The sequence below is a fragment of the Henckelia pumila genome, chromosome 1, assembly GCF_033568475.1.
Source record: "Henckelia pumila isolate YLH828 chromosome 1, ASM3356847v2, whole genome shotgun sequence".
Taxonomy (NCBI): Eukaryota; Viridiplantae; Streptophyta; class Magnoliopsida; order Lamiales; family Gesneriaceae; genus Henckelia; species Henckelia pumila.
The window spans coordinates 75,667,041-75,692,512 of NC_133120.1; the positions used below are offsets into that span (position 1 = coordinate 75,667,041).

The 25,472-nt window shown below is 34.2% G+C and overlaps 3 protein-coding genes across 3 annotated transcripts; all 3 read left to right on the forward strand.

Moving 5' to 3' along the window:
- Positions 1-737: 737 nt before the first annotated feature.
- On the forward strand, positions 738-1,349 carry LOC140865457 (uncharacterized). The gene has a single exon (XM_073270114.1). The coding sequence runs from the start codon at positions 738-740 to the stop codon at positions 1,347-1,349; it is 612 nt and encodes a 203-aa protein (XP_073126215.1).
- Positions 1,350-9,046: 7,697 nt separating this feature from the next.
- LOC140880538 (glucose-6-phosphate isomerase 1, chloroplastic) lies at positions 9,047-16,052 on the forward strand. Its single transcript, XM_073285077.1, has 14 exons — positions 9,047-9,895; positions 10,721-10,837; positions 11,951-12,049; positions 12,139-12,222; positions 12,450-12,593; positions 12,696-12,761; positions 13,095-13,163; positions 13,267-13,374; positions 13,751-13,803; positions 13,898-14,036; positions 14,374-14,530; positions 14,734-14,812; positions 15,251-15,317; positions 15,563-16,052. The coding sequence occupies exons 1-14, from the start codon at positions 9,341-9,343 to the stop codon at positions 15,692-15,694; spliced, it is 1,869 nt and encodes a 622-aa protein (XP_073141178.1). The 5' UTR covers positions 9,047-9,340; the 3' UTR covers positions 15,695-16,052.
- A 5,623-nt stretch (positions 16,053-21,675) lies between these two features.
- On the forward strand, positions 21,676-25,169 carry LOC140891892 (GEM-like protein 1). Its single transcript, XM_073300563.1, has 4 exons — positions 21,676-21,998; positions 22,131-22,232; positions 23,459-23,730; positions 24,733-25,169. Exons 1-4 carry the CDS (start codon positions 21,737-21,739, stop codon positions 24,919-24,921), a joined length of 825 nt encoding a protein of 274 aa, XP_073156664.1. The 5' UTR covers positions 21,676-21,736; the 3' UTR covers positions 24,922-25,169.
- The last annotated feature ends 303 nt before the right edge of the window (positions 25,170-25,472 follow it).

Here is a 25,472-nt window from a genome sequence, read left to right on the forward strand (position 1 = left end):
CACCTGTGACCTTTCTGACAGACGAAGAAGACATCGACAAGCAACTTCTGCTGTAGTTGCAGATGTGTTGGTAGAAAATTTTAAAGGGCAACAAATCATCCCTGCACCAAAAACTGTAATGACGATGATTCAGAATAAAGGGCTTGGTGTTAGCTACTACAAAGCTTGGATGGGCAAACAACTTGCTCTCAAGCATTTGAGAGGAGATCCAGAAGAGAGTTACAAAATCATGGCAGCTTATTTATTTGTTGTTAAGCAGGTGAACAAAGATACGGTAACTCATTTGGAGATTGACTCTAGTGGAAGATTTAAATACATGTTCCTGGCTTATGGGGTATGCATTCATGGATTTCGTAGAATGCGAAAAGTTATAGCAATTGATGGTACTTTTTTGAAAGAAAAATACAAGGGTGTTTTACTTCTTGCGACAGCCCAAGGTGGAGATTTACATCAATACCCCATTGCATGGGCTGTCGTTGACTCGGAGAATGAAATGTCATGGACTTGGTTTTTGGAGAAATTGCATGAATTGATTCCAGATGATCGTGATTTGGTAATTATCTCCGATAGACATGTTGCCATTATCACTGCAGTGGCCGCGGTGTACAAGCAGTCACATCATCTACATTGCACATGGCACCTTTCACAAAATATTGCTACCCATTGTGGTAAAAAAAGGTGGTGGAGTTGAGTTGTTCATGAAGACTGCTTATGCATGCAAATTATCTGTGTTTAACATGTTGTACGAGAATTTGAAAAATCAATACCTGAGTGTGACTGCATATCTCGAGAAAAGCACTTCATCGGAAAAATGGTCTAGAGCTTTCTGTCGAGGTAACCGATATGATATTATGAAAACTAATGGGGCTGAGTCGATAAATTCTAGATTGTCCGAGGAAAGAGAGTTGCCAATCATAGCGATGTTGAATGCACTTCAAAGTATGGTTTTAGTTTGGTTCAACAAACACCGCACATCGACAGAATTAGCCTCAAGCAGAACAAAGTTAACTCCATCGATAGAGTTGATTTTGCGAACCATGTTTAATGAGTCACAGTGCCTAAAGGTAACTCAATTGAATTATTCTGAATATCATGTAGTTGGCGATGATACAGATGAAGTGGTTGATTTCTACACCTACTCGTATAGTTGTTGTGTGTTCCAATGTGATAAAATCCCTTATAAGCACGCATTTGCATCTTGTCATCTTGCAAATTATGATATCTACGAATTGTGTTCACCTTATTACCCTGTGCCTCATCAAAGAGATTGGAAGATTCCCGATGATATTTCTATTTTGGAAGTGTTGCCTCCTAACTTCAAGCCAAAGCGAGGGAGACCAAACAAATGAAGAAGGTCATCTACTGGAGAGTTTGGACGACAACGAAAGAAAAAATGCAGTATATGCAATGATGTTGGAATTATAAGTCGACATGTACTCGTAACACCACTTGATGTAGTAGAAAATATTGTTTTTTAAAGTGGTCAATCAAATGTTTATTTCATGAAGTTTGACAATTATAACTATTGCAATTATTTTACGTTGATGTTAAAGACTATAAATTTTGAAACTAGTGTAAAATAGAGCAAGAGCGACCGAAGGCGACTGAGTCATGTGATATAAAAAAAATGATGAAATTCAAGAGTTATAACTATTTACCATATAATGATATATTTACATTGATGTTAAAGACTATAAATTTTAAAACTAATGTAAAATAGAGCAAGAGCGACCGAAGGCGACTGAGGCATGTGATATAAAAAGGTGATGAAATTCACTAGTTATAACTATTTATCATATTGATATACTTACATTGATGTTAAAGACTATAAATTTTGAAACAAGTGTAAAATAGCGCAAGAGCAACCAAAGGCGACTGAGTCATGTGATAAAAAGGTGATGAAATGAAATTCAAGAGTTATAACTATTTACCATATAATGGTATACTTACATTGATGTTAAAGACTATGAATTTTGAAACTAGTGTAAAATAGAGCATGAGCGACCGAAAGCGACCGAAGGTGACTGAGTCATGTGATATAAAAAGGTGATGAAATGAAATTCAAGAGTTATAAATATTTATCATATAATGGTATACTTACATTGATGTTAAAGACTATAAATTTTGAAACTAGTGTAAAATAGAGCATGAGCGACCAAAAGCGACCGAAGGCAACTGATTCATGTGATATAAAAAGGTGATCTTAACTAATATCTCTCGGTCGCCATCAGTCGCTCTCGGTCGCTCTTAGGTTCTCTTTGGCTTATTTATCACTTGATTCAAAGTTTGTAGCTTCATATCAATGTGAATATACAGTGAAAGATTCAAAGTTTGATGTTAAAGACTATAAATTTTAAAACTAGTGTATAATAGAGCAAGAACGACCGAAGACGACTGAAGACGACTGAGTCATATGATATAAAAAGTGTTGAAATTTAAGAGTTATAACTATTTACCATATAAGAGTCATATGCATGTGAATATACATTAAAAGATTGAAAATATCATTAGAAACATTATTTGACTCATTTTTCAACTAATATCTCTCGGTCGCCATTCAGTCGCCATCAGTCGCTCTCGGTCGCTCTTAGTTTTTATTTGGCTTATTCATCACTTGATTCAAATTTTGTAGGTTCATATGCATGTGAATATACATTAAAATATTGAAAATATCATTAGAAACATTATTTGACTCATTTTTCAACTAATATCTCTCGGTCGCTCTCGGTCGCTCTTAGTTTTTATTTGGCTTATTCATCGCTTGATTCAAATTTTGTAGGTTCATATGCATGTGAATATATACATTAAAAGATTTAAAATATCCTTAGAAACATTATTTTACTCATTTTTCAACTAATATCTCTCGGTCGCCATCAGTCGCTCTCGGTCGCTCTTAGTTTTTATTTGGCTTATTCATCACTTGATTCAAATTTTGTAGGTTCATATGCATGTGAATATACATTAAAATATTTAAAATATCATTAGAAACATTATTTGACTCATTTTTCAACTAATATCTCTCGGTCGTCATTCAATCGAATTTTGTAGGTTCATATGCATGTGAATATACATTAAAAGATTGAAAATATCATTAGAAATATTATTTGACTCATTTTTCAACTAATATCTCTCGGTCGCTCATTCAGTCGCCATCAGTCGCTCTCGGTCGCTCTTAGTTTTTATTTGGCTTATTCATCACTTGATTAAAATTTTGTAGGTTCATACCCATGTTAATATATACATTAAAAGATTTAAATATCCTTAGAAACATTATTTGACTCATTTTTCAACTAATATCTCTCGATCGCCATTCAGTCGCCATCAGTCGCTCTCGGTCGCTCTTATTTTTTATTTGGATTATTCATCACTTGATTCAAGTTTTGTAGGTTCATATGCATGTGAATATATACATTAAAAGATTTAAAATATCCTTAGAAACATTATTTGACTCATTTTTCAACTAATATCTCTCGGTCGCTCTCGGTCGCTCTTAGTTTTTATTTGGCTTATTCATCGCTTGATTCAAATTTTGTAGGTTCATATGCATGTGAATATATACATTAAAAGATTTAAAATATCCTTAGAAACATTATTTGACTCATTTTTCAACTAATATCTCTCGGTCGCCATCAGTCGCTCTCGGTCGCTCTTAGTTTTTATTTGGCTTATTCATCACTTGATTCAAATTTTGTAGGTTCATATGCATGTGAATATATACATTAAAAGATTTGAAATATCCTTAGAAACATTATTTGACTCATTTTTCAACTAATATCTCTCGGTCGCCATTCAGTCACCATCAATCGCTCTCGGTCGCTCTTAGTTTTTATTTGGCTTATTCATCACTTGATTCAAATTTTGTAGGTTCATACCCATGTTAATACACAGTAATAGAGTAAATATCCTTAAAAACATCCATTAACTCACCTTTTTACTATATCATTCTATCGTCATTCGGTCTCCCTCAATCGCTCTTTGGTTTATTTCACATTTGATTCAAATTTTTTATATTCATATCCATGTTAATATACTGTAATAGAGTAAATTAAACTTTCTTAAAAAATTAAATGATTCACTTATATAAGACCAATTACTAAATTGTGGGATCCAAAATAACACAAAACACTATTTCAATACAACCGCTGCAGATATTAGTGTTTGTTTGCACTTGTACAAAATTTTAAAGCTACAAAACATGAAACACCCACCAGTTCAAGTTTACAAAATCCAATCTCCATTTCAGACACATGCTGTTAAATAAGATCTACATGAGTCGACTATCTTGTCATTTATTTCATACGGACTGAGCCCTGCCAATGCAACCTCGATAGTCTTGATCACTCATGCACCACAATCACCTCTGCAAGAAACATGTTATTAAATTACACATCAAAGAGTTGTAAAATAAAATTACATTAAAGTTAGTAAACAAACCCAACATTATTTTGAGGGAAAGATGGTGGTCGTGTAAACTTCCATGTTTCAGTTGTTTCTACATCCACAATATCCAATAATCGAGGAATAAGAACTTGCAGTGGACGAAGATATGACTCCATATCAATATCTTTGTTCAAACTGATTCTGCAATCATAAATTATGATAGATGTGGACTTTATATCGATTTTAACAGCGACCCAGTGGTCGGGGACATGGTAAGCACAAGGATAGATGATACATCTTTCCACGGTGCTGCTTTCCATTTCCTAGATGATCCTCTAGCCATCTGAATTAATGTTTCCCATTGACAGTGAGCCATATCCTTTTCAATTCTTGAATGGACATCATCCATAGCTCCGCTAAAATAACCACTCATTATGGCAATGTCTTGTGGCAATAAATGAGGATACTTCTTTTGAAGCAGCAAAAACCCATTCATGCACTCATCAATATGCTATAATAAGAAAAAAAAATAACGATTATCATAAAAACATGAAGAATGAATACATAAATTAAATAGATGAGATCACTTATACTCACAGAAGATCCAAGCCATGACCTAGGCAAGAGCAAATCATTAAACCATTATTTATCGTAGGCAGCCATTAGGCATTGACGAAGACCTTTCATTGATTTAATTTGCTCCTTCAAAGCTATAATTAGCTTCGCTGAATTTGCTATTTGAAGTGGTTTAAATGTTCCATTATATGGTCCAAGTTGATGGCTAGCTAATACAGGGGGTGTCTCTGATAACTGCATGAATGGCGACGATAAGTACGATGACTTCTTGATTTTCCTTTTAACCCTGACATATGTTAATAAATCTTTCTTGTCACCATTATTGTTCACATCTCCAACTAACTGGGCATCAGAAGATCCTTCATCGACTATGACGTGTTGGGGAGTATGCATGATATGATTGCTTCTTTGGAACATGGAATGTCCATTTAGAGGAGATGTAAAACCTGTGTGTAAAATTATATATCTTAAAATATTTAATAAAGTAACATGACTTATTAACTAACACATGTGACTTACCCTCTGATGGCAAAACTTCTTCATCAACACATTTTCTATCAAATATATTTTGTCTTTTTGCTTCTAGAAGTATAATAGTTGGCCGAAAGAGTGTCTCTGCTAGAGTTTTTTCTTGTTTTTCTACTTGTTCAGATACCTCCTTAAGCTTTTTCTCAATCTTTGCAAGTCTTTCATCCACACATGCTTGCAATTTTGTAAACTTCTCGTCAATATAATCTCAAAGTTGGATAAAATGATTTGGGACAGTAGGAGCACATGGATCAATATGTGTGGAGGTATGTGGTTGACCTTCTTCTTGACGAAGTGGAGGCGACTGCTTGTCATGTACATCCACTCTTTGGGTTTGCATATTCTCAAAAGAATTTTTTTCTTGGTGTGGTGCATCAACTGTTTCAGGGCATCTATCTCTTTCAGGACTGCTATCTACATAACAGTATACATTTTCTCTCTCCGACAGCAATGGCAGAATATGAGCTAAAACAGGGTCTGAATCATGAAATTGACCATTCAAAATGTACGGGGCTTCTAGTTCCAGTTCTGAAGGTGTCAACACACCAATAACCATCTGTAAATTTCAAATAACAATATTCCATTGGTTAATTACACTCGAGTATTCAAAATATTAAATAAATATATCATTGACTAAATATTCACCCGATTTAAAGACTCGTGTGATGCTCTAACAATTTCATTGTACTTTGGAGATGATTTCACATGTCAATCATTTGAAATCCATCCACACATGCGTGGAAGTATTCTGTCAAATCCATCTCTTCGCTTGGCAAACTTCTTTTCAATGTCAGGAATACATTCATATGCAAGAATCTACATATAAAAAAGTATAACTAAGTTAATATCAAATATATTGATTAATAGTTGAAAACAAATAAATATCTTACTTGTAACGGATGAACAAATCCATTCAAGGTAAACGCTCCATATTCGATAATCTTGTCTTTCTTCTTCTTTTTCTTTAGTTTGATTCGAGTTAAATCTCGCTTTAAACTTTTAAGCACTTCTCTATAATTCATCGTTCCCCAAGGATATTTGTTAAACAAATCCAAATCTTCTACCAGACTCAAAAGAATATCATCAACTTGAGGAACAGTCTTTTGTTGAACTGGCCAAAGAACAGCAGCACCAAAGTATAAACAAGCTAATTTCAGTTTTTCCAAATTTACAGTATTTTCAAGTGTTTTTCTCATCTCCTTTAGCTTTTCTGTCACCTCCTCAATATATACGTTTTCATTTCCACCAAAATGTCTATCTCGAAATTGCATCGTCTCTCTAACTACAGGAAACTCTTCCGAACAGTCAAGCCAAGTTATAAGTGCATACTCCATTTTTTAAAAATCTCAAAGGGCGTTGATTCACAACCATCCACAACTCATCACTAGTAGATATGCATGTCTGTCTAGCCATTAGAACCATATGATCTGGCTGGATAAATTGTAATCTCCGACATACTTAATTAAATTACCAAATTGAGTTCCATCAACCATATTCATTATCTCTGCATCATTGAGGCATTCTTTAATTGTCTCTGATACACTTTTGAAATGAGAGTTTAAACTTAACTTGCATTCAAAGTGTTTCTTTCTCGATAACTGAGGCTTCAGCTTTACCTACGCTCAAAAAAAATATAAAAACATAAATAACATAAAAAAAATATTTTAAAAACTAAAGAACAATAAAATTTTGAACACAATTTCTCAACAAAACCACAAATATGTTATTCATTTATTACTTACAAACATGTAAGCGATTTTAGGCATTAGACTCAATCGCACAAAAAATAAACTATAACTACGAGTAAAAACTCTATACAAATGATATAAAAATATAAACTTACCCAAACTTCTTCCTCTGCCATTTTAATTATATTATAAATTTTAAATGTATGGTTGTCGTTCGATGTTCAAATAGCCCTTGATCAGTGAACTAGACCATTGATTGATGGATAACTTCAATGAAACTAAGAGAAAAATGCTCGATCACCTAAAGAGCTAGGGGAAAAATATATTGTTAGTTCAACATCACTCATAAAATACTCATAGTAAAGGTAATAAAAATTAAGAATTGAACTCACAAATAAACAATTTTATGAAAGATTTGTAAAAGAGAAGTAAATTAAACTCGAACACAAATAATTTATTAATAATAATACATTTAGAAGAATATTCTGAAAATTGAGATCACACTTTCAGATAAATTTTAAGTGTGGCTAAGTAGAAACATATTATTTTTGGTGACAGTTCTGATGTTGCTTCAGCAATATTGTGGAGAATATAAAAATCACATGATACTAGCCAGTTTTAGGTACATCGAAATCTGTTGAAATAAAGGGATTTTTTGGTTTTTCCTTTCAGACATGATGTATTTGAACAATTGAGGTGATTAATGATTGAACGGTTTAAGGATTCACATCAAAAGAAATAAAAAAAGACAAAAGTTTCAAGTAAATTTTGCGAAAAAAGACATGTTTTTTTATGGGAAACAAAGAAACCAACTTTACATTCGTTCTATCCAAAGAAAGTAAATATTAGAGTTGGTCAAAGTAGACCATTTTTGTTTATCTCATCATTTTTATTCTCTACAGAGAAACACACAAATAATTTGAAGTACAATGTTTAAAAATGTAAATTCCATCAAAACAGTACTGAGTTAACTTTATCCTATCCCGTCTCAATTCTCTACTCAGACCCGAAGTATATTAAAAACTACATCTCCACCAAAATAAGAAAAGATAGTATATATGGATATGAATATCAAACAATTTATTCAATATTTCAACAAGATTTTCACGATGTATAAACAACATACCCAGAGAATGGTTAGCAAGAACCACACGCGAACAATAACAAGATTAAATGTGAAAGTGAAAACCATGAAAACGAGCATAACGAGAAACCTAAAGTTTGGTATTTGCATAGTAATGGTGTTAAAAAAAACAGAGGCAAAGATAATCATTAGCATTTTATTTTGTGCTATCTAGAATTCAACCAAGAACAAATAAGAACCATCCCACCCCTTCCAACCCTTTTATCGATCATGTAAAGTAAGAGATGAAACACCAGAAAAATTTTATTCAAAATAACTCGAAAAATAAAATAATGGAGAATATGAAAAAAAACAGATTAATCAATGTTACCGTTGATACTTAACACCAAAGAATAAATCAAAGGAATGGAGAGGGGATCTCGGATAAGATTGCAGCTGTTAGCATTTGAAAATTTTTCTTAAAATCTTTTGACCGGAAGTCTCTACAACAATATTTCCGTTTAAATAAAGTAATGAATGAATAAATGATAATAAAAAGAAAAGGAGAACTAACGTTAATTTGAGGGCAAAGAAAAAAAAATTTAAAAAGGGGTAGGATGAACTTTTCAACCTTAAGAGTTATTTTTTGAAATACAAAATTGTGCAGCGTCTTTTTCCTAATTTTCCCATCATATGTATAATCGAAGAACAATTACATAATATAAAACATTTTTATTTTAGTTCATAAGCTTATGATATGCATAGATTTTGAAAGTCGAATAATATGGAGGAATATTATCGTCTCATCCAACATCATCATAAATAAACAACCATCGCCAACCAATCAACACTTTGATGTTTACCTCCATCTTCATGGCAACAAATATACATACAAAAATATTGCCACTAAATTCAAGATTCATATAAAACAAAATGCGTCGATTCCCCAAAATTTTGTTCTTCAATGGATTAATTGATTAGTTTATTTAATGTAAAAATATACGAAATTTTCAATTTCAAAGATATAAATACACTTGAGCCCTGCTACTGTTTTGGTCTTGCCTAAATTTCCCTACTGTTTTGCTTAGATTTCATCGTCGCTGCAATGGCTTCTTCAGTCTCAGGTTTCTCTTTGAAATTGAGCCATAAGAAACCCGCATTTTCCTCGTCGAGATCATCGTTTCAGAACCCATCTGTTGGGCGATGTCCGTTTGCTAGCGGGACGGGGCGTTTCCGGTCGCAGCAGGTGGCGCGTGAGATCCCTCCGACGACTCTCTCCAACCCGTCAGGTAACGACGTTGTTTTGTCGCCAAAATCGGCTGTACAGAAGAAGGCCCGACTGGAGAAGGATCCTCGGGAGCTGTGGAAAAGGTATGCTGATTGGCTTTACCAGCACAAGGAGCTGGGTCTTTACCTGGACGTCAGTCGAGTCGGATTCACGGATGAATTCTTCCAAGAAATGGAGCCCCGATTGCAGAAATCGTTCAAAGATATGGAGGAGCTTGAGAAGGGTTCCATTGCCAACCCGGATGAAGGTAGAATGGTTGGTCATTATTGGTTGAGGAATTCAAAGCTTGCACCCAAAAATTTCTTGACTCAGCAGATTGATAAAACTCTGGACAAGATCTGTGATTTCGCTGAGAAAGTCATCAGCGGTAAGGTTAGTTTAATTTTTTTTGTTTATGTCCTCCACAGAATCCAATCAGTGTTTCTCTTGATTCTTTAATCTTTTCTAAATGTTCTATATCTTTTATTTCTTTTAGTCGTCAATTCTTGATCAGCCTTGTATTTTTTCGTTAAAGCTACTTCTTTTTGGGGCTATACTATCTGATTGAGCTGGACAATCAGCTGCTCAAGCTTGGGTTTTTAAATGACTTTCTCAGTTTCATTGATAAGCGTCAAGTTTGAATCTTTTTGATAAATGGTAAACTACCGACTGTTTTAAAGCTGCTTTCTTTTTAGGGGTATAGTATCTTTGTCGAAGGTGGAAATTAAGAATGAATAAATAAATGGACAAATTGACTTTGAACTTTGAAGATCTATCAAGCTAATTGGATAAGTTTGGAAGTTGGAGAAGAAAAGAATGGGAGAGAAAGGTTTACCTTTCTTTTCATTTCTTACTGCGTTTGGAAGGAAAATTTTACTCTAAATCTTTAACGCATTTTCCTTTCTTCTCCTTCCATTAAAATCTCGCAAACAATCAAAATTTTTTGAATCGTTTCTTTTCCTTGCATTTTTGCAGTATACTAGTATTACTTGGATTGCGACACTTCGATTTTATGAAAAGAAAATCTTGATATTAATATGCTCAGCTAATATGGAGCTGCCAGAACGTTGAATAAAATTCACCTGCTCTTCAGATTTTATTTATTTATAAATTGTATCTATATCGATCCTTTGTTATGCCCTAGGATCTTTTGTTCTTACCAGACCATTCTTTCTTTCTCACCTTGTTTAATCTGTGATCACATCATTTCTACTGCAGATTAGGCCTCCTCAGAAAGGTACTTTTACTCAAATTCTTTCAATTGGGATTGGTGGTTCAGCTCTTGGACCCCAATTTGTTGCAGAGGCATTGGCTCCTGACAATCCTCCTCTTAAGGTACTTGAAAGCATATATTTGTTATTTCAAAAAAAAAAAGCATATTTGTTTGTGCATTGTGTATCGAACATTGATTAAATTCTTTATCCACATTTGTCATATTTTCTTGTCTAAAATAAAATGCATTTCCCTTCTATAAGAATCATGATTACAACATGTGAAGACATATGCATTGTTTTTTTTATGAAAATCACGTCGTAAAAAAGTACAAGTATGCTGAACTTAAAGAGTCTTATTAGCTTATCTTAAGCAGTTATTTCTATACATTTTTTCAGTTAAAGAGATCTTATGTGGGCATTTAAAACTTATAAGATGTTTAATTAACTTATTAGCTCTTACATCGTATATGAAAATTTCTAGTCATGAATTAAGTCACTGGAATTCTATGAGATTTGTCAGAAATTTCTAAATGCAAAAGTCACTCTTACATCGAAACCTAATTATTAATCAGCATAGCTTCCAATCATCCAATGTCATATGCAATTTTATGCATATACTGCTATTCAAAACATGTTTGTTTGATGTAGTAAAATTATCATTGATCATTTGGACTGCAAAAAATTTACCAAAACGATGCTAAGATAGTGTAGGAAAAGTAACAAACCATGAAGGATTCATCAGCTGACCTTATTTGCATTAGAGACCGATGTTATTGGGCCCTTTGTTTCTTCTGGTGCAAAGAGTTTGCTTTCTCTTTGAACTTTTCTTGTTCTCATTGCTGCAACATCTTGGAATTTCAATTTTCAACGTAACGAATTATCTCATGTCAAAATTTTACTATGATTGGTTCTTATTTTGTATCTTTCTGGACTAAGTTCTGATACTACATGTCTACATCTTTTTAAAGTTCACCATGTTTACCACATTAAGTGGATAGATGATTTGTGAGAGTTCACCAATCATTAGTATCTCTAAGAACCTTGGGGTTTGATTGATTTCTTTGACCCATTGAAATTCCTTCGTGGTAGATTTTGGTTGTTTCTGTGTTATGTTTTGACATCCTTTTTTTGATAAGAAACACGCTATATTAATTACTATAAAATGATGATGTACAATATGCGGACAAGTGATCCGCATATTCATCCTAATTTTGTGTAATAATGACATTTGCAGATAAGATTCATTGACAATACAGATCCAGCTGGAATTGATCATCAAATCGCGCAACTTGGCTCTGAGCTAGCATCGACACTTGTCATTGTGGTTTCAAAGGTATCATCTATCTTTCCACTTGTCAACTTGCTTTCCTGGTTAGCACTGTCTGTACGCTGCTGACCTGCCACTTTCCGTTCATCTCTTAGAGTGGAGGCACTCCTGAAACAAGAAATGGTCTACTTGAGGTTCAGAAAGCCTTCCGTGAAGCTGGCCTGGATTTTGCAAAACAGGTTTTGGTCTCAGGTTTTTCTTTTACCATTTATTTTTTCCTGCGGTTTTCCGAGTTCCAAGTATTAGTAACCTATCATGCTAATAACACAGAATTTGTTCCTTTGTCGGCTCACAGATCTTTATTTTTAAATTTGTTTTGTTATCGATCACCTCTATTTTTGTGAGTTCAAAATACTGAGTTTTGTTACAATTAAAATGTTCTGATGTTCGTGACTCTTGTCGACAGGGAGTTGCTATTACTCAGGAGAATTCATTGCTCGATAACACAGCTCGGATTGAGGGCTGGTTAGCAAGATTTCCTATGTTTGACTGGGTGGGAGGTAGAACATCTGAAATGTCCGCTGTTGGTTTACTTGCTGCTGCACTTCAGGTTTGTTTATATTCAATTAATAAGCTTATACTACTTTTGCCTAATCAAAATTTTCTTCGAACTAACTAGTTTCATCTGCATTCCCATCATTGTAACTCTCAGGGTATTGATATAAAAGAAATGCTTGCCGGTGCAGCATTGATGGATGAAGCAAATAGGACCACACTGGTGAGCCTATCATTTCATCTCTCTTGGAAAATGTGGTGCCTAATTATTCTTGATGATTGTGATCTTTGGACATCTTTTACATGCCGTACTTTGGCAGGATCTAGATATTGAGTGTTCTTCTTGAAAAGTTCGAATGCATGGCAACTTGCTCAATGACTGTCTTTCTTCCCTATTACAGCATAATAGTTTTGTGCGATCATTTGGCATATGGCAAGTTTCTGATGCATATATGTTGTCACTCATAGTGGTGTTTTTTTTTGCATGCATGTTACCTCTTGAAATAAATTTACAACGGAACGAGTAGCACGTGACTCGACCCTTTTCATTGTTCAGGTTAGGAATAATCCAGCAGCACTTCTGGCGTTATGTTGGTACTGGGCTACTGATGGAGTAGGATCTAAGGTTTGAGTTTTTTTAGAGTGGACAACTTATAAACATTGGTTGGCGTTATGTGTTGGTCCTTTGACGACAGCAAATAATGAACTTGACTTCATTGCTGCTTCAGGATATGGTTGTCCTTCCTTACAAGGACAGTCTGTTATTGTTCAGTCGTTATTTGCAGCAGCTAGTCATGGAGTCTCTTGGAAAAGAGTTTGACCTCGATGGTAACAGGGTATGCTATGAAACTTTACATGAGAACTTCCTTTCTTTAGCATGATTGTATAATATGATTATGTAAACCGGGACAGTGACGAGATATTGAAGTATTGAGGTGAACTTAATCTTTATCACATATTCCCCTGGTTGTCTTATATAATGAAATATAAAGCACTGCTCTGTTGTGCTGTGAAGAAGTTGAAAATATTTCCAATTTTAAATATAAAACAGCCCGCACTAGTAATGCTTCTCTGGACTTTTCATGCCTTTTTTTTTAATCAGAAAAGTTTAGATGGCAACATATGGAGATTTTGTTTAGTCATCTATTTCCTAACCACTGCTATATGATATTTCTTGATGCATCATTTGTGCCATTCTTGGTTTATTTGTAGGTAAATCAAGGGATTGCTGTCTATGGAAACAAAGGGAGCACTGATCAACACGCGTATGTATTCTTACTGGATCATTATGGACATGAACATATTTTAAGTGCTGCTTATGCAAGAAAATCTCATTATTCCTTTCTCGCTCTTCTCCAGTTACATTCAACAGCTCAGAGATGGTGTCCACAACTTTTTTGTTACATTCATTGAAGTTCTACGAGACAGGCCACCAGGTCACGATTGGGAGCTTGAGCCAGGGGTCACCTGCGGTGACTACCTGTTTGGATTTTTACACGTAAGTGTCCTTCACCTATGATTTCTTCGGTTAGCTTTTAAAAATGGGAAGGATACTTCATACTTCATACTTTCAGTCAATTTGCAGCTTTTCGGATCAATTTTTTGTTGTTGAATGGTTTGCAATAATTGCTATGATAGCCTTTTGTTTTTAGGAAGTTGTCAATCGTTGTGGGTTTCGATGATTTTTCTTGTGTTTGCTATCAAAATGGAAATACAAGCTTTTGAATCATGAGGGAGAGTATTTCCTTAATTACTGTGATCCGGTTATTGTTCTTTAGCATGTGTTGCAAAGTCTCTAGTATCTTCTTTGAGTACATTCCAGATTTGGTATATAGGGAACAAGATCTGCTTTATATTCCAACGATCGGGAGTCTATCACGGTAACGGTACAAGAAGTGACGCCTAGATCTGTCGGAGCTCTGGTAGCACTCTATGAACGAGCAGTTGGGATTTATGCTTCACTGGTCAATATTAATGCATATCATCAACCAGGTAAAATTTCCATAATCACCATCAATGAATGACTAAAATTAGATGAAGCTAATTCTTGCCTTTCATACTGAGTTGGTTTAAAATTTTTAATGATCCTTTATAATGAATGGATATCATGATTCGTAAATTCTTGACTTTTTTTTACCTTATACTAATTATTTTGTGGGTTCATGAATGTCTGACCGCTTTTGACATGTCTACAGGGGTGGAAGCTGGAAAGAAGGCTGCAGGAGAAGTTTTAGCTCTTCAAAAGCGTGTTCTTGTGGTACTGAATAAAGCTAGGTACGCTTACAGTGTTTTTGCTAGAGAACATATGGGTATATGTTGGATCTAAATGGCAAACAGCAGCAAAATCGTATATAAATAGATTGCAAAGATTCCAGCTGGTGCTATCTTTTTCAAATGATGAGCCATAAGCACTAGAGAAAAGTCTGAACCTTAAAGACCAGCCAGTTAGGGTGGAAAACCTCTCAAATTTGTCAGCCACTTCATAAATACTTGTGAAACTGTCATATGATCATAGCAAAATGCTAATGAAACCCACATGGGTGGAAACCACTTGCTTTATTTAAATTCAAATAATGTTCAGATTGCCTCCTTGATGAGTCAGATACATGTTGTTTTTCCAAACCCCGTGTTCAAAAAGATTCGTGTTTTTCTTGTTCACTCTGTTATCCTTCTAGACCCTGATAGTTTCTCAAATTCTGTTCATTCTCTCAGCTGTAAAGAACCAGTTGAACCATTAACTCTCGAAGAAATAGCTGAACTCTGTCACGCCTCTGATGATGTAAGTATCCTACGGAAGAGTTTATGCTAGCACATGGGCTGCATCCAACGGCTGTTTTTATTTGCATTTTAGATGTTCACATGAACATCTGAAATGCAAAAAAAAAGGACCGTTGGATCCTCACATGGGCAGTGTCCATGTGCTAGCATAGACTCTCCCGTATTCCACATGTTGTTCATTAGGAGTGACTCCTTTATTCTACTTCATTATGTATAATTTAATGTGATGATGATTCTTGTATACAGATTGAAATGATCTATAAGATTATCGCGCACATGGCTGCAAATGACAGAGCTCTCATTGTTGAAGGTAGTTGTGGTTCACCAAGAAGCATCAAGGTTTTCTTGGGGGAGTGCAACGTTGACGAGATGTACTAGTAAGAGTAGTTCAATAACGTATTTCCTTCATCAACAAGGTGAATTTATAGCGTCTTTTCCATCAATGATCATGGCCTTTGTTGACCCCAGATGCTTGTTCGATCAAGGAATAAGAATCGTCTTCGAAACTATCTCGTGCATTAAATTTGTGTTGTATTTATATTATTATATACCTTGCTAGCTATTTTTCAAGGTAGTGTCTTTTGCCGGTCTTCTCAAATCGTCCTCAGTTTTTGCCTCAAGAAACATAATAAGGAAGGGAATAATTGTAATCTTTGTAAGAGAATCTAATCCTTCACACTCCCAGTTTCTTACTGAGTATATTTTATTTTTCTTGCTTCCATTTTCACTAGTTGAGGACTTGTAACTTATTGTTAAATTTCCACTTTTTAAGTTAAAAAGTCGAAGCTGAAAGATAAATAATGCCATATGTAGTTGTAATTGGGACTTTTTTTTTTTTTTTGAACAACACTAAATATTCATTACTCGAATGAGTCGCGACTTACAACCTCTTGTAACCAAAGAGGAAATCCAACAAAACACCACGAATAAGATCTAGAGAAAGCAAATTTAGCCAGCTTATGGGCCGGCGAATTAGCCTGTCTTTGCATATGTTGAAAGCCCAAAAATTATCCATTGACTAGGGCCAGAACCGTGAAGCTGAAGAGATTGAATCTGGCAAGCATGTTGAAATTCCCGGCTAGACCGATACAACATCAATAGGCTTATGAATCATAGAACAATTACTTTTCTGATTGCAAACCTCTCTCCAAACCGCCCAAGTCAATGTACAAAACAATATCACTTCTTCCATAGACAAGCAATCAAATAGGGCAAACAATATATCAGAAAAAGAGTTCCCATTATGTAGTTCCCATTACGAAAACGAATACAATCTCAAAAAATACTCTTCTTCCAAACATGTCTTACATACTTGCAATATAACAATGCTTGACTAGTAGAATCCCGAAGAAAATTACATAAGAAACACACACTTGAAACGGAGACATGATGAGCAGCTAGGTTTAGACCAGTGGGAATGAAGTTAGACATTGCTTTCTAAACAAAAATTTTCACTCAGTGGTAAACTTAAGATTCCAGATTTTGTTCTACCAAGACCGATTCAAATTAGTTGCTTGATGAAGGTGACGATGAAACCATCCCATTTCAAGATGATATCCTGACTTAACTGTGTATAAACCTTTTTTATCCCACAACCAGAATCTCCGGTCTAAACCCCCCTCGGATTCAAAGGAATATTGAGAATTTCTTCAACTTCAAATCTTGGAAAGACCAAATCCAACGCAGCTTATCCCAACCACCCTCATCTCGAATATACTCAGCCACGTAAGATCACTCCCCTCCACAAACTTCGAACTACGTCCTGAGCTAATCCCTGTGATCCATGTATCTGTAAACGTTGCTATGTTTCTGCCATTACCAACGCTCCACCTTATATCCTTGGAGATTAAATCACGACTCCACAACATGGATTTCCAAATAAAGGAAGAGTTGCTCCCCCTAGGAGCATCCATAACGTCCACGTGCTTGAAGTATCTAAACTTAAAAATGCGAGCCAACAAGGAATTGGGGTATTGAATGATATGCCACACTTGTTTGGCTACTAGAGCCTTGTTAAATTCTATCAAACGACAAAAACCGAGACCTCCAATTGCTTTAGGTTTACATAATTTATTCCATGAAGCCCAGTGTAGATTTCCACCGAAATCTGGCGCACATTTGTTCTATTTCATGACACGGGGATGATAGAATTTTGAAGTAAGACATAGCATAATTCGGGATAGCCCGAAGAACCGATTTGACAAGTGTTTCCTTTCCTCCAGCTGAAAAAAGTCTAGCATTCCACCCATTAATCTTCTTAAAAACCCGATCACGAAGAGAGGCAAGGAGGATCCTTTTACTTCGAATAGAAAATGTTGGGAGTCCTAAATAAAGATCATGACCACGGACCATAGATATACCAAAGATTCGTTGAATATCTTCAGAGCTCCTGTGTGAGGTACTGGGACAGAAAGTAATGGCTGGTTTTTCGTAATTCACAACTTGCCCCGAGGCCTCCTTCTACCACTCCATACGTGATTTCAAACTTGCTCCCATGTCACACAGTTCGGCTTCGATTATTGGAAAAAAGACAGTCTAATTTTAGTGATTACGAACTAGGATTATAATAGCAATAATGACGATGTCATCGAAAATATGTCAATCTCATATTTTTAGTACGAAGCATACATTTGATTCAATAGCATTGGCTGATGAACCAATTTAGTCAATAATTGGTTATGTTCATCTTGTGAGACCGTGTTTTTGTGAAATTCATTATAAAATTTCTAAAATATTGATGAATTTTGATTCATTATATGTCTTGGCTAAAAATAAAATCAGACATGATACTCACATGAATGATTTAAGTATAATCACGTCATTCTAAACAATAATATCATATTTTATCTAAATATCATAAAATATAAAGTATATTTAATATTTTTTCTAAAAATAATATAATTCTATGTTCCGTGTTGGTGTGTTAAGTTTGTCTCACATCAGTTGAGTAAATAGTTTGAGAGTTTAATATATAGATAAAGACAATCATCATCTCTTAAGCTAGCTTTTAAGATGAGTTAGGTTTAAGTCGTTTAATATATCGACAAAGTCTCATTCGAATAGTATGCAACATGGAAGTTTAATATATAGACAAAATACTCATTCGAATATTATATATGTAAATATTGCATCCTTCTAGGTTTATTTTATTATTAATCCTCTGCTATAATAATAACTAGCGTCTTGCTCATGCAATGCGTATGTTTATCAAATTATCACGTTAAAAAATAATTTATGATAAAAATTGTTAATTTTTTTTTAAAAAAAAAATTAACAAACAAATCTCAAGCAAGTAATATATGTGGAAGTTAGTTTTTAAATTTTTAAATTAAAATATGTCAAACATGAAGTATGAAATTGTGGGAAAGTTGTATGAAAATAAATTGAAATTACAAAATAGTTTATTTATTTATTAGTAGGATTATTTTTGGAAGTTTACATAAAAATACCAAAAGATAGTTACTATAAGGAGAAATTTGTTTGCTGTCCGTCATGTGTTTGGGCTCCCAAATTAAGGCCAAATTACCAGATTGCCCTCAAATAATTTGTAAACTCATGTATACTCCTTTGAATAATAAAATAGTTTTTTTAATAATCATTATTTTATCCTTCCAATTCCAACGTCTCCTCTGTCTGTCTTTTTCTTTTTCTTGAACTCTAAACACAATTTTTTCGTTGATCGTGATGTAAATTTTTTGCTGAGTTCAATAACCTCGGGCGAAAGAAATTTATAGAGAAGAAGCGCGAGATTTTGAAAATCATTTTGAAGTCCATTGAAACAAATAGTTCAAGGTATGATTTTTTTGCTGCAGAATTAAGATTTTTTTGAGCTGAAATTCTTTTTTATGATCGGTTTTGTTTAATCTTTTCTAATTGAATAATTATTTGAGTTTTTATAATGTACGATAGTATTTATGTTTGAGCTCAATATCTCGTGTGTATTTTATAGATTGGAATTTGGATGTCCAATATTTAGGTTTTAAAGATGTGAGTGGGTCTATGGTTCATCTATTATAATTGTGGAATCATTATCTGAAAAACGTTCTCGATGCTTAAACTTCATATTCAACAAATATTGAAATTTAGAAGTACATCTAATTATGCAATTGTAAATATTGAACAATGTATAATATCGTTACACGTGATTCCATTGAATACGAACGATGTATTCTCTTATGTAGTTGTCAAAAGAGTGCACATGACTTAAAATGACCAACAATCATGTAATTGGATGACGCGCGATTCATCCGAGATTGTTCCAAACTAATTTGGATTTATTTCGAAGCCAGAAGAATTTGAACCTAATTTATTTTAGTTGCTTGACATGTTCAATCTTAGTAAGACTAGTCGAATATATATTTATATATCCGATCATTATATATATATATATATATATATATAGGATATTCGATCATTAAATTTTTTTAGTTGGTTGACGTATTCTATCTTAGTAAAACCAATTTATCATTCTGGAAAGACGTACAATTATGCTAAATTATACAAAGTATGTACTATTATCTTAAATTTTTGTACCAAACATACAGAGCACACACATACAAATTGGTTTAACTGAAGCTTAAATAACATACTGAACCACTTTTAGTTTACAAAATATCTTCCTAATAATTAATTATTGTCAAACTTCCATCAACCTTAAAAGCTAATCATATAATAAAAATCATTCCAAAATTGTTTTACAGTGATTCATGTTCATCAGATAATATACTCGCAGCAACATAAACTCGATAATTGTCCATCTCCACTGTATTTTTATATGTCCACATTTCATCTGTGTCACGGGCTAGACACTCCAATGAAACTACAAAATGCATTAACAAGCAGTTTCAGAAAAAAAATTCAAGAACCAAAATAAACTTTGGAAAAATTATTTACCATAATTACTCAATAATTTCAAATGAATAATTATTCCACTGAAGCGGCCAACAATATAAACTGGAACTACACAACAAATTCAAGAACAAAAACATAAAAATTGAGATAAACACATGAAAATAAATAACTAAAAAATAATTTATGAACCTTAAAATACTATTGAAGGATTTCGAGTAAAATTTCACTTTGAGAACCGAATAAATAAATAAGTAAGTTCTTATTAAATTAAAAAACAAAACACTAGAAATTGTCGATAAGGAAATCAAAGTCAAGCATTATAACAATAATTACGCACTTCTGCATAATCATTCAAAAATTTCGAATAATTAATCAAGGAAAACAAATAAATAATTAAAAAAGAAAAGCACAATCAACACCAAAACCCTACAGATTTATGACAAATAGACACAATCGAAAATTCCAAAAAAAGACACAAAAAATTAACACCAAAATGCAGAAACCCTCAAATACTTGCGAAAAAACAATATTTTGGTCGATTTACAAGATGAAAACATATTTCGGAGAAAAAACCTTCAAACCTTTTATGAGTTTCATATCTGTCTTCACCTATGACGATTTTTTCTTCTTCGTAACGTCTACGACTTTCATACCAAAAAATATTAAAGAATCACACTTGTAGCTACGAGCTGATTTTAATAGAATATATATTTTACATATAAACGTTACAATCCAGTACTAAAGCATAAAATTTGGCAATTAAATCGTTAAAATCGAGAACGTTAACGAATTTCAGATAATGATTCCACAATTATAATAGATGAACCACAAACCCACTCACATCCGTAAAACCTAAATATTGGACTTCCAATCTGTAAAATACACATGAGATATTGAGCTCAAACATAAACAATATCGTACATTCTAAAAACTCAAATAATTATTCAATTGGAAAAGATTAAACAAAAACGATCATAAAAAAGAATTTCAACACAAAAAATCTTAATTTTGCAGCAAAAAAATCATACCTTGAACTATTTGTTTCAATGGTACTTCAAAACGATTTTCAAAATCCGGCGCTTCTTCTTTATGAATTCCTTTCACCCGAGGTTATGAACTCAGCAAAAAATTTACATCACAATAAACGAAAAATTATGTTTAAGGTTCAAGAAAAAGAAAAATACAGATAGGGGAAACATTGAAATTGGAAGGATAGAATAATGATTATTAAAAAAACTATTTTATTGTTCAAAAAGAGTATAAATGAGTTTACAAATTATTTAAGGTCAATCTAGTAATTTGACCTCAATTAGGGAGTTCAAACACACAACAAATATTTGTCTAAGTAGTTAGAAATCACAAGTTATGACATAGAAAGCAAATTTTTGTTTGGTGTCGGAGATTTATCACAAATTTAAGTAGCACATTTTTTCTTATTAAACAATAATAGATAGTATAATAAATAATGAAACAATGAATAAATATTATAGGAGTGGGCCCCACTCATGTCTTGCCGCAAAACAGTTTTCCAAATCGTGTCGCCAAGCGGGGGCAATCTGCTGGACAACAATGAATCCTTCAGATCAAAGCAAAGAATCGCAACCCGCCGCCGCCGGCGGTGGCGGCGCTGGGCAACAGGTTGACTACGCTCCTTACCCAAAACTCGATCCGGACGACGCCGCTCCTGTACCCAATACCTGGAGCGGCAATCCTTCAGGATCAGTTGCGAATGAAACTCCAAGGAATACTTCTTCGCAGATCCCCGGAGGATATGCTACCTCCATGCCGCAGGAATCCAATCCCTACGTCTCCGCAGCTCCCGCGCCAAAGAGTATTTTTCTTTTTCCCCCTCCGCTCTACCTCATTTTATCTACGATTATTAGTTGATTGAGCAATTTTCCAATTAATGCTCTTTTTTTAGTTTCTATGATGCATAGTTCGAATTTTGATGGTTTTATTTTAGATAACGTGGAGAAGGTCAAGGATGTTTTGGGGAAATGGGGAAAGATGGCTGCAGAGGCCACCAAGAAGGCCGAGGATATGGCTGGAAACATGTGGCAGCACTGTAAGTTTGTCTTCGTTTCAGTTTTTTGATTGATTCCATCTTTTTCCGGGGTAATGTGATAGGGATTTTGGAGGGAAAAAAAAGTTGCATTTTTTTTGGGATTGGCAATATCCATACAATTGTGCATGTTTTTGCCAATATTTCCACCATTTAATGTTGACAGGGCTATAATGTTTTCGACATAACAAAAGTTGAAGCTTATAATTGAATTTTGTTTCTTAATGTTACCGACTTTGTAATTTCAAGCTTCGAGCTTAAAAAAGAATTTCATAAACTGATATCTTTTAATGTTTTTGCAGATGACGGTTTTATTACTAGTATTCTCATTGGCTTTTCTACACACCAAAAATCTCTTTCTCGATTCATGCTGTCACCTTCTCAATATGTTGTTGGACTGTGGTCAAGTATAAGGCATGCCTTCTATAAGCCTTATGAGGCGCCTGTCTTCTCATTTCCTCTTTTTTTTTTCTCTGAAGACAGCGAAAATTTACTAGCTTTCGACCTACGCACAGTTCTTTCTAATTCCGGTTTTCTGCAAAATTGAATTTATTTCCCGCCATGGTCCTCTGAGTCCAAATACTCCAAACAACTACGGTTGTTGAATGGCCTTGTCAAAACATTGTGTGTCCATTTCCACATTATAGTCAGCTCTGTAAGAACACCTTTGCCATTCAAGATAATTGCGCCAAAAGTTTTGTTTCATATGTGAATCTTTTGCTTCAACGCAACTTCATTAAAGCTCGTCCATTCATTTTTCTTATTGACTGGTATACTTTAATCTGCCACTTGTTCAATTTCAAATGTTTTCTTAAAGTGATCGTTTCTCGCGTATGCTTCACTTTGGAGAATTCTCCGAAATCGAAATGTTGAGATCACTTAATGATTTTAATTAAATTTGTGGAAAGGAAAGGACCCAAAATACTGGAAGAAGAAGAAATTCTCCATGGATATATCTGCACCATAGCAGCTTAACATATAGACAACCTTTGCTACGAAAAAATAAAATAGCAGCAGAACAATCAGATCCCCCTAATTGAGGGATTGTTCTAATTTACAGATATGCAAAGAAAAAAAATCTCCCCAATCCTAGAACTTGCAATAAATTTTTCTAAAAGTACTCTTTATTTCTCGACAATGGTACTCACTACTCAGACCAAGGAGAAATGCTTAGCCTGCAAATTTGGATAAAAATGGTTTCTGATAATGATTTCATTTAATTGAATCAGTGAAAACGGGTCCAAGCATGGGAGAGGCTGCTGTTGGACGAATAGCACAGAGTACCAAGGTTTTGGCAGAAGGTGGATATGAAAAGGTTTTTCAGCAAACATTTGACAGTGTTCCGGAGGAAAAACTTGTGAAATCTTATGGGTGCTACTTGTCCACTTCGGCTGGACCTGTTGCGGGAACCTTGTATTTGTCAACAGCAAAAGTAGCATTTTGTAGCGATAATCCTCTTTCTTACAAAGTTTCCGAAGAGACAAGCTGGAGCTATTACAAGGTATGATGTAGTTTTGGCCAGTATTTCATTTTTTTAATGATTTATGCACGTGAATCAATTTGTCTTGAGTTCTATTTCCTCCTCATGTCTGGCATTGTGGTCTACTTTAATGAAATCACATTTTCTGACTAAATGCTTTTTATAATGTTATTCTCTCTTTTTTTATATCTTTTAACATCGTAGCATGCCTATTTCTTTCTCTTGATTTTTGCTTCTCAATTTGTAGCATTTGAGTCTAGTTTATGACTTACTGGGATCACTAACATAATGGTTGAATGTCCATTGATGTATTTGTAATCCCACAGCTGCAGAACCTTGGACATCTGACATCTCCAATTGTACTATATGCAAAAATGAATTTGATGGTCCTGCCTCCACCCCATAATAATGGATTTTTACCTCGTTTGTTTCCTGTGACTGTGAGAGAATTCAAAGCGACTTTTATGAAACAAATGCCTTTTTATTTATAATTCTACCACAGTGAAATGCAAATACTGTCAAATTATATCATTAGTTTCATGGGCTTGTAACAGTAAATGGTTCCATTATCTTTAAAATGTTCAATTTTGAATCTGCATACGCTACTTGTTTGTCTTTGAACCTTTAAAGTTCGAATTCAATGTGGTGCCCTGTCTCTGTTTTTTCTGTTTAACTACCAAAGGTAAGAGAAATTTGTGGCTATATTTCTGAAATATCGTGCTACCTTGCTATTTTCTGTAATTTCATTCTTGGCGCAGCATGCTCTTTGTTTTGTCAAAAACGTTGAACATTTGTCAAAGTTATTGTGTTCTATAATTGACGATGTGTCTTGATTGATTGAGATCGATTTTACATGATATTTGGTTATCTTACTGAACCATGTTTGGCCGTCTCTTAAGTTTCCAAAGATTGAGTTTCATATATCTGTATCATTTTAATCATTGATTCATTCCACAGAATCTCATGTATTCCTTTTTTTTTTGGATCGATCAGAATCTCACTTATTCTTATCTTATGCATCAGGTGATTATACCATTGCATAATCTGAAAGCGGTTAATTCTTCAACTAGCAAATTAAATCAAGCTGAAAAGTACATCCAGATCATTTCTGTCGATAACCATGAGTTCTGGTTCATGGGATTCTTGAACTACGATAGTGCAGTGAAAAATCTGAAAGATGCATTGCAGTCTCCTCCCTCGGCACCTCATTAATACAGACAATTCGGTATCCTCTCCCTCGATATGTTCAAATGAGTAGATAAAAGTGGTGTTGTATTTGTGTGAAGATATGTTGTCTCATGCAATAAGGTCTCATGTTACTCTTGTACAAGTTTCCGTTATTAGTGAACTTGGTAAATTGAAAGATGCATTGTTAGTTGTAATACATGGTGTCAAACTGTCGATTCTTGTAAGTTTAAACAAGTTACGTCAAAAGGGTATTAATATTGTTTGGAATTACATTGTTTTTGCTTATTTGTCGTGCCCATGTTTCAATCAATAATTTATTTGGTTTTTGTGTGTCGTTTTCGACTCATGTTCGCTCGCTCTGTTCATGAACTCGGGCAGCATCTCTCAACCATAGCTCGAGGATTACCATGCTTCGTAGCTTACGAATTGGTTTGTAACTTTGTAGATGTTTATTCGTGGGCGAAAGGTAGTTTTTAAGGATGTTATACCTCTATTTCTGAAAACCTTTGGAACACACGATTTCAGGATTTGATCACGGCAAATTATGCAATAAAAACCATAAAAGATGTGCCAAA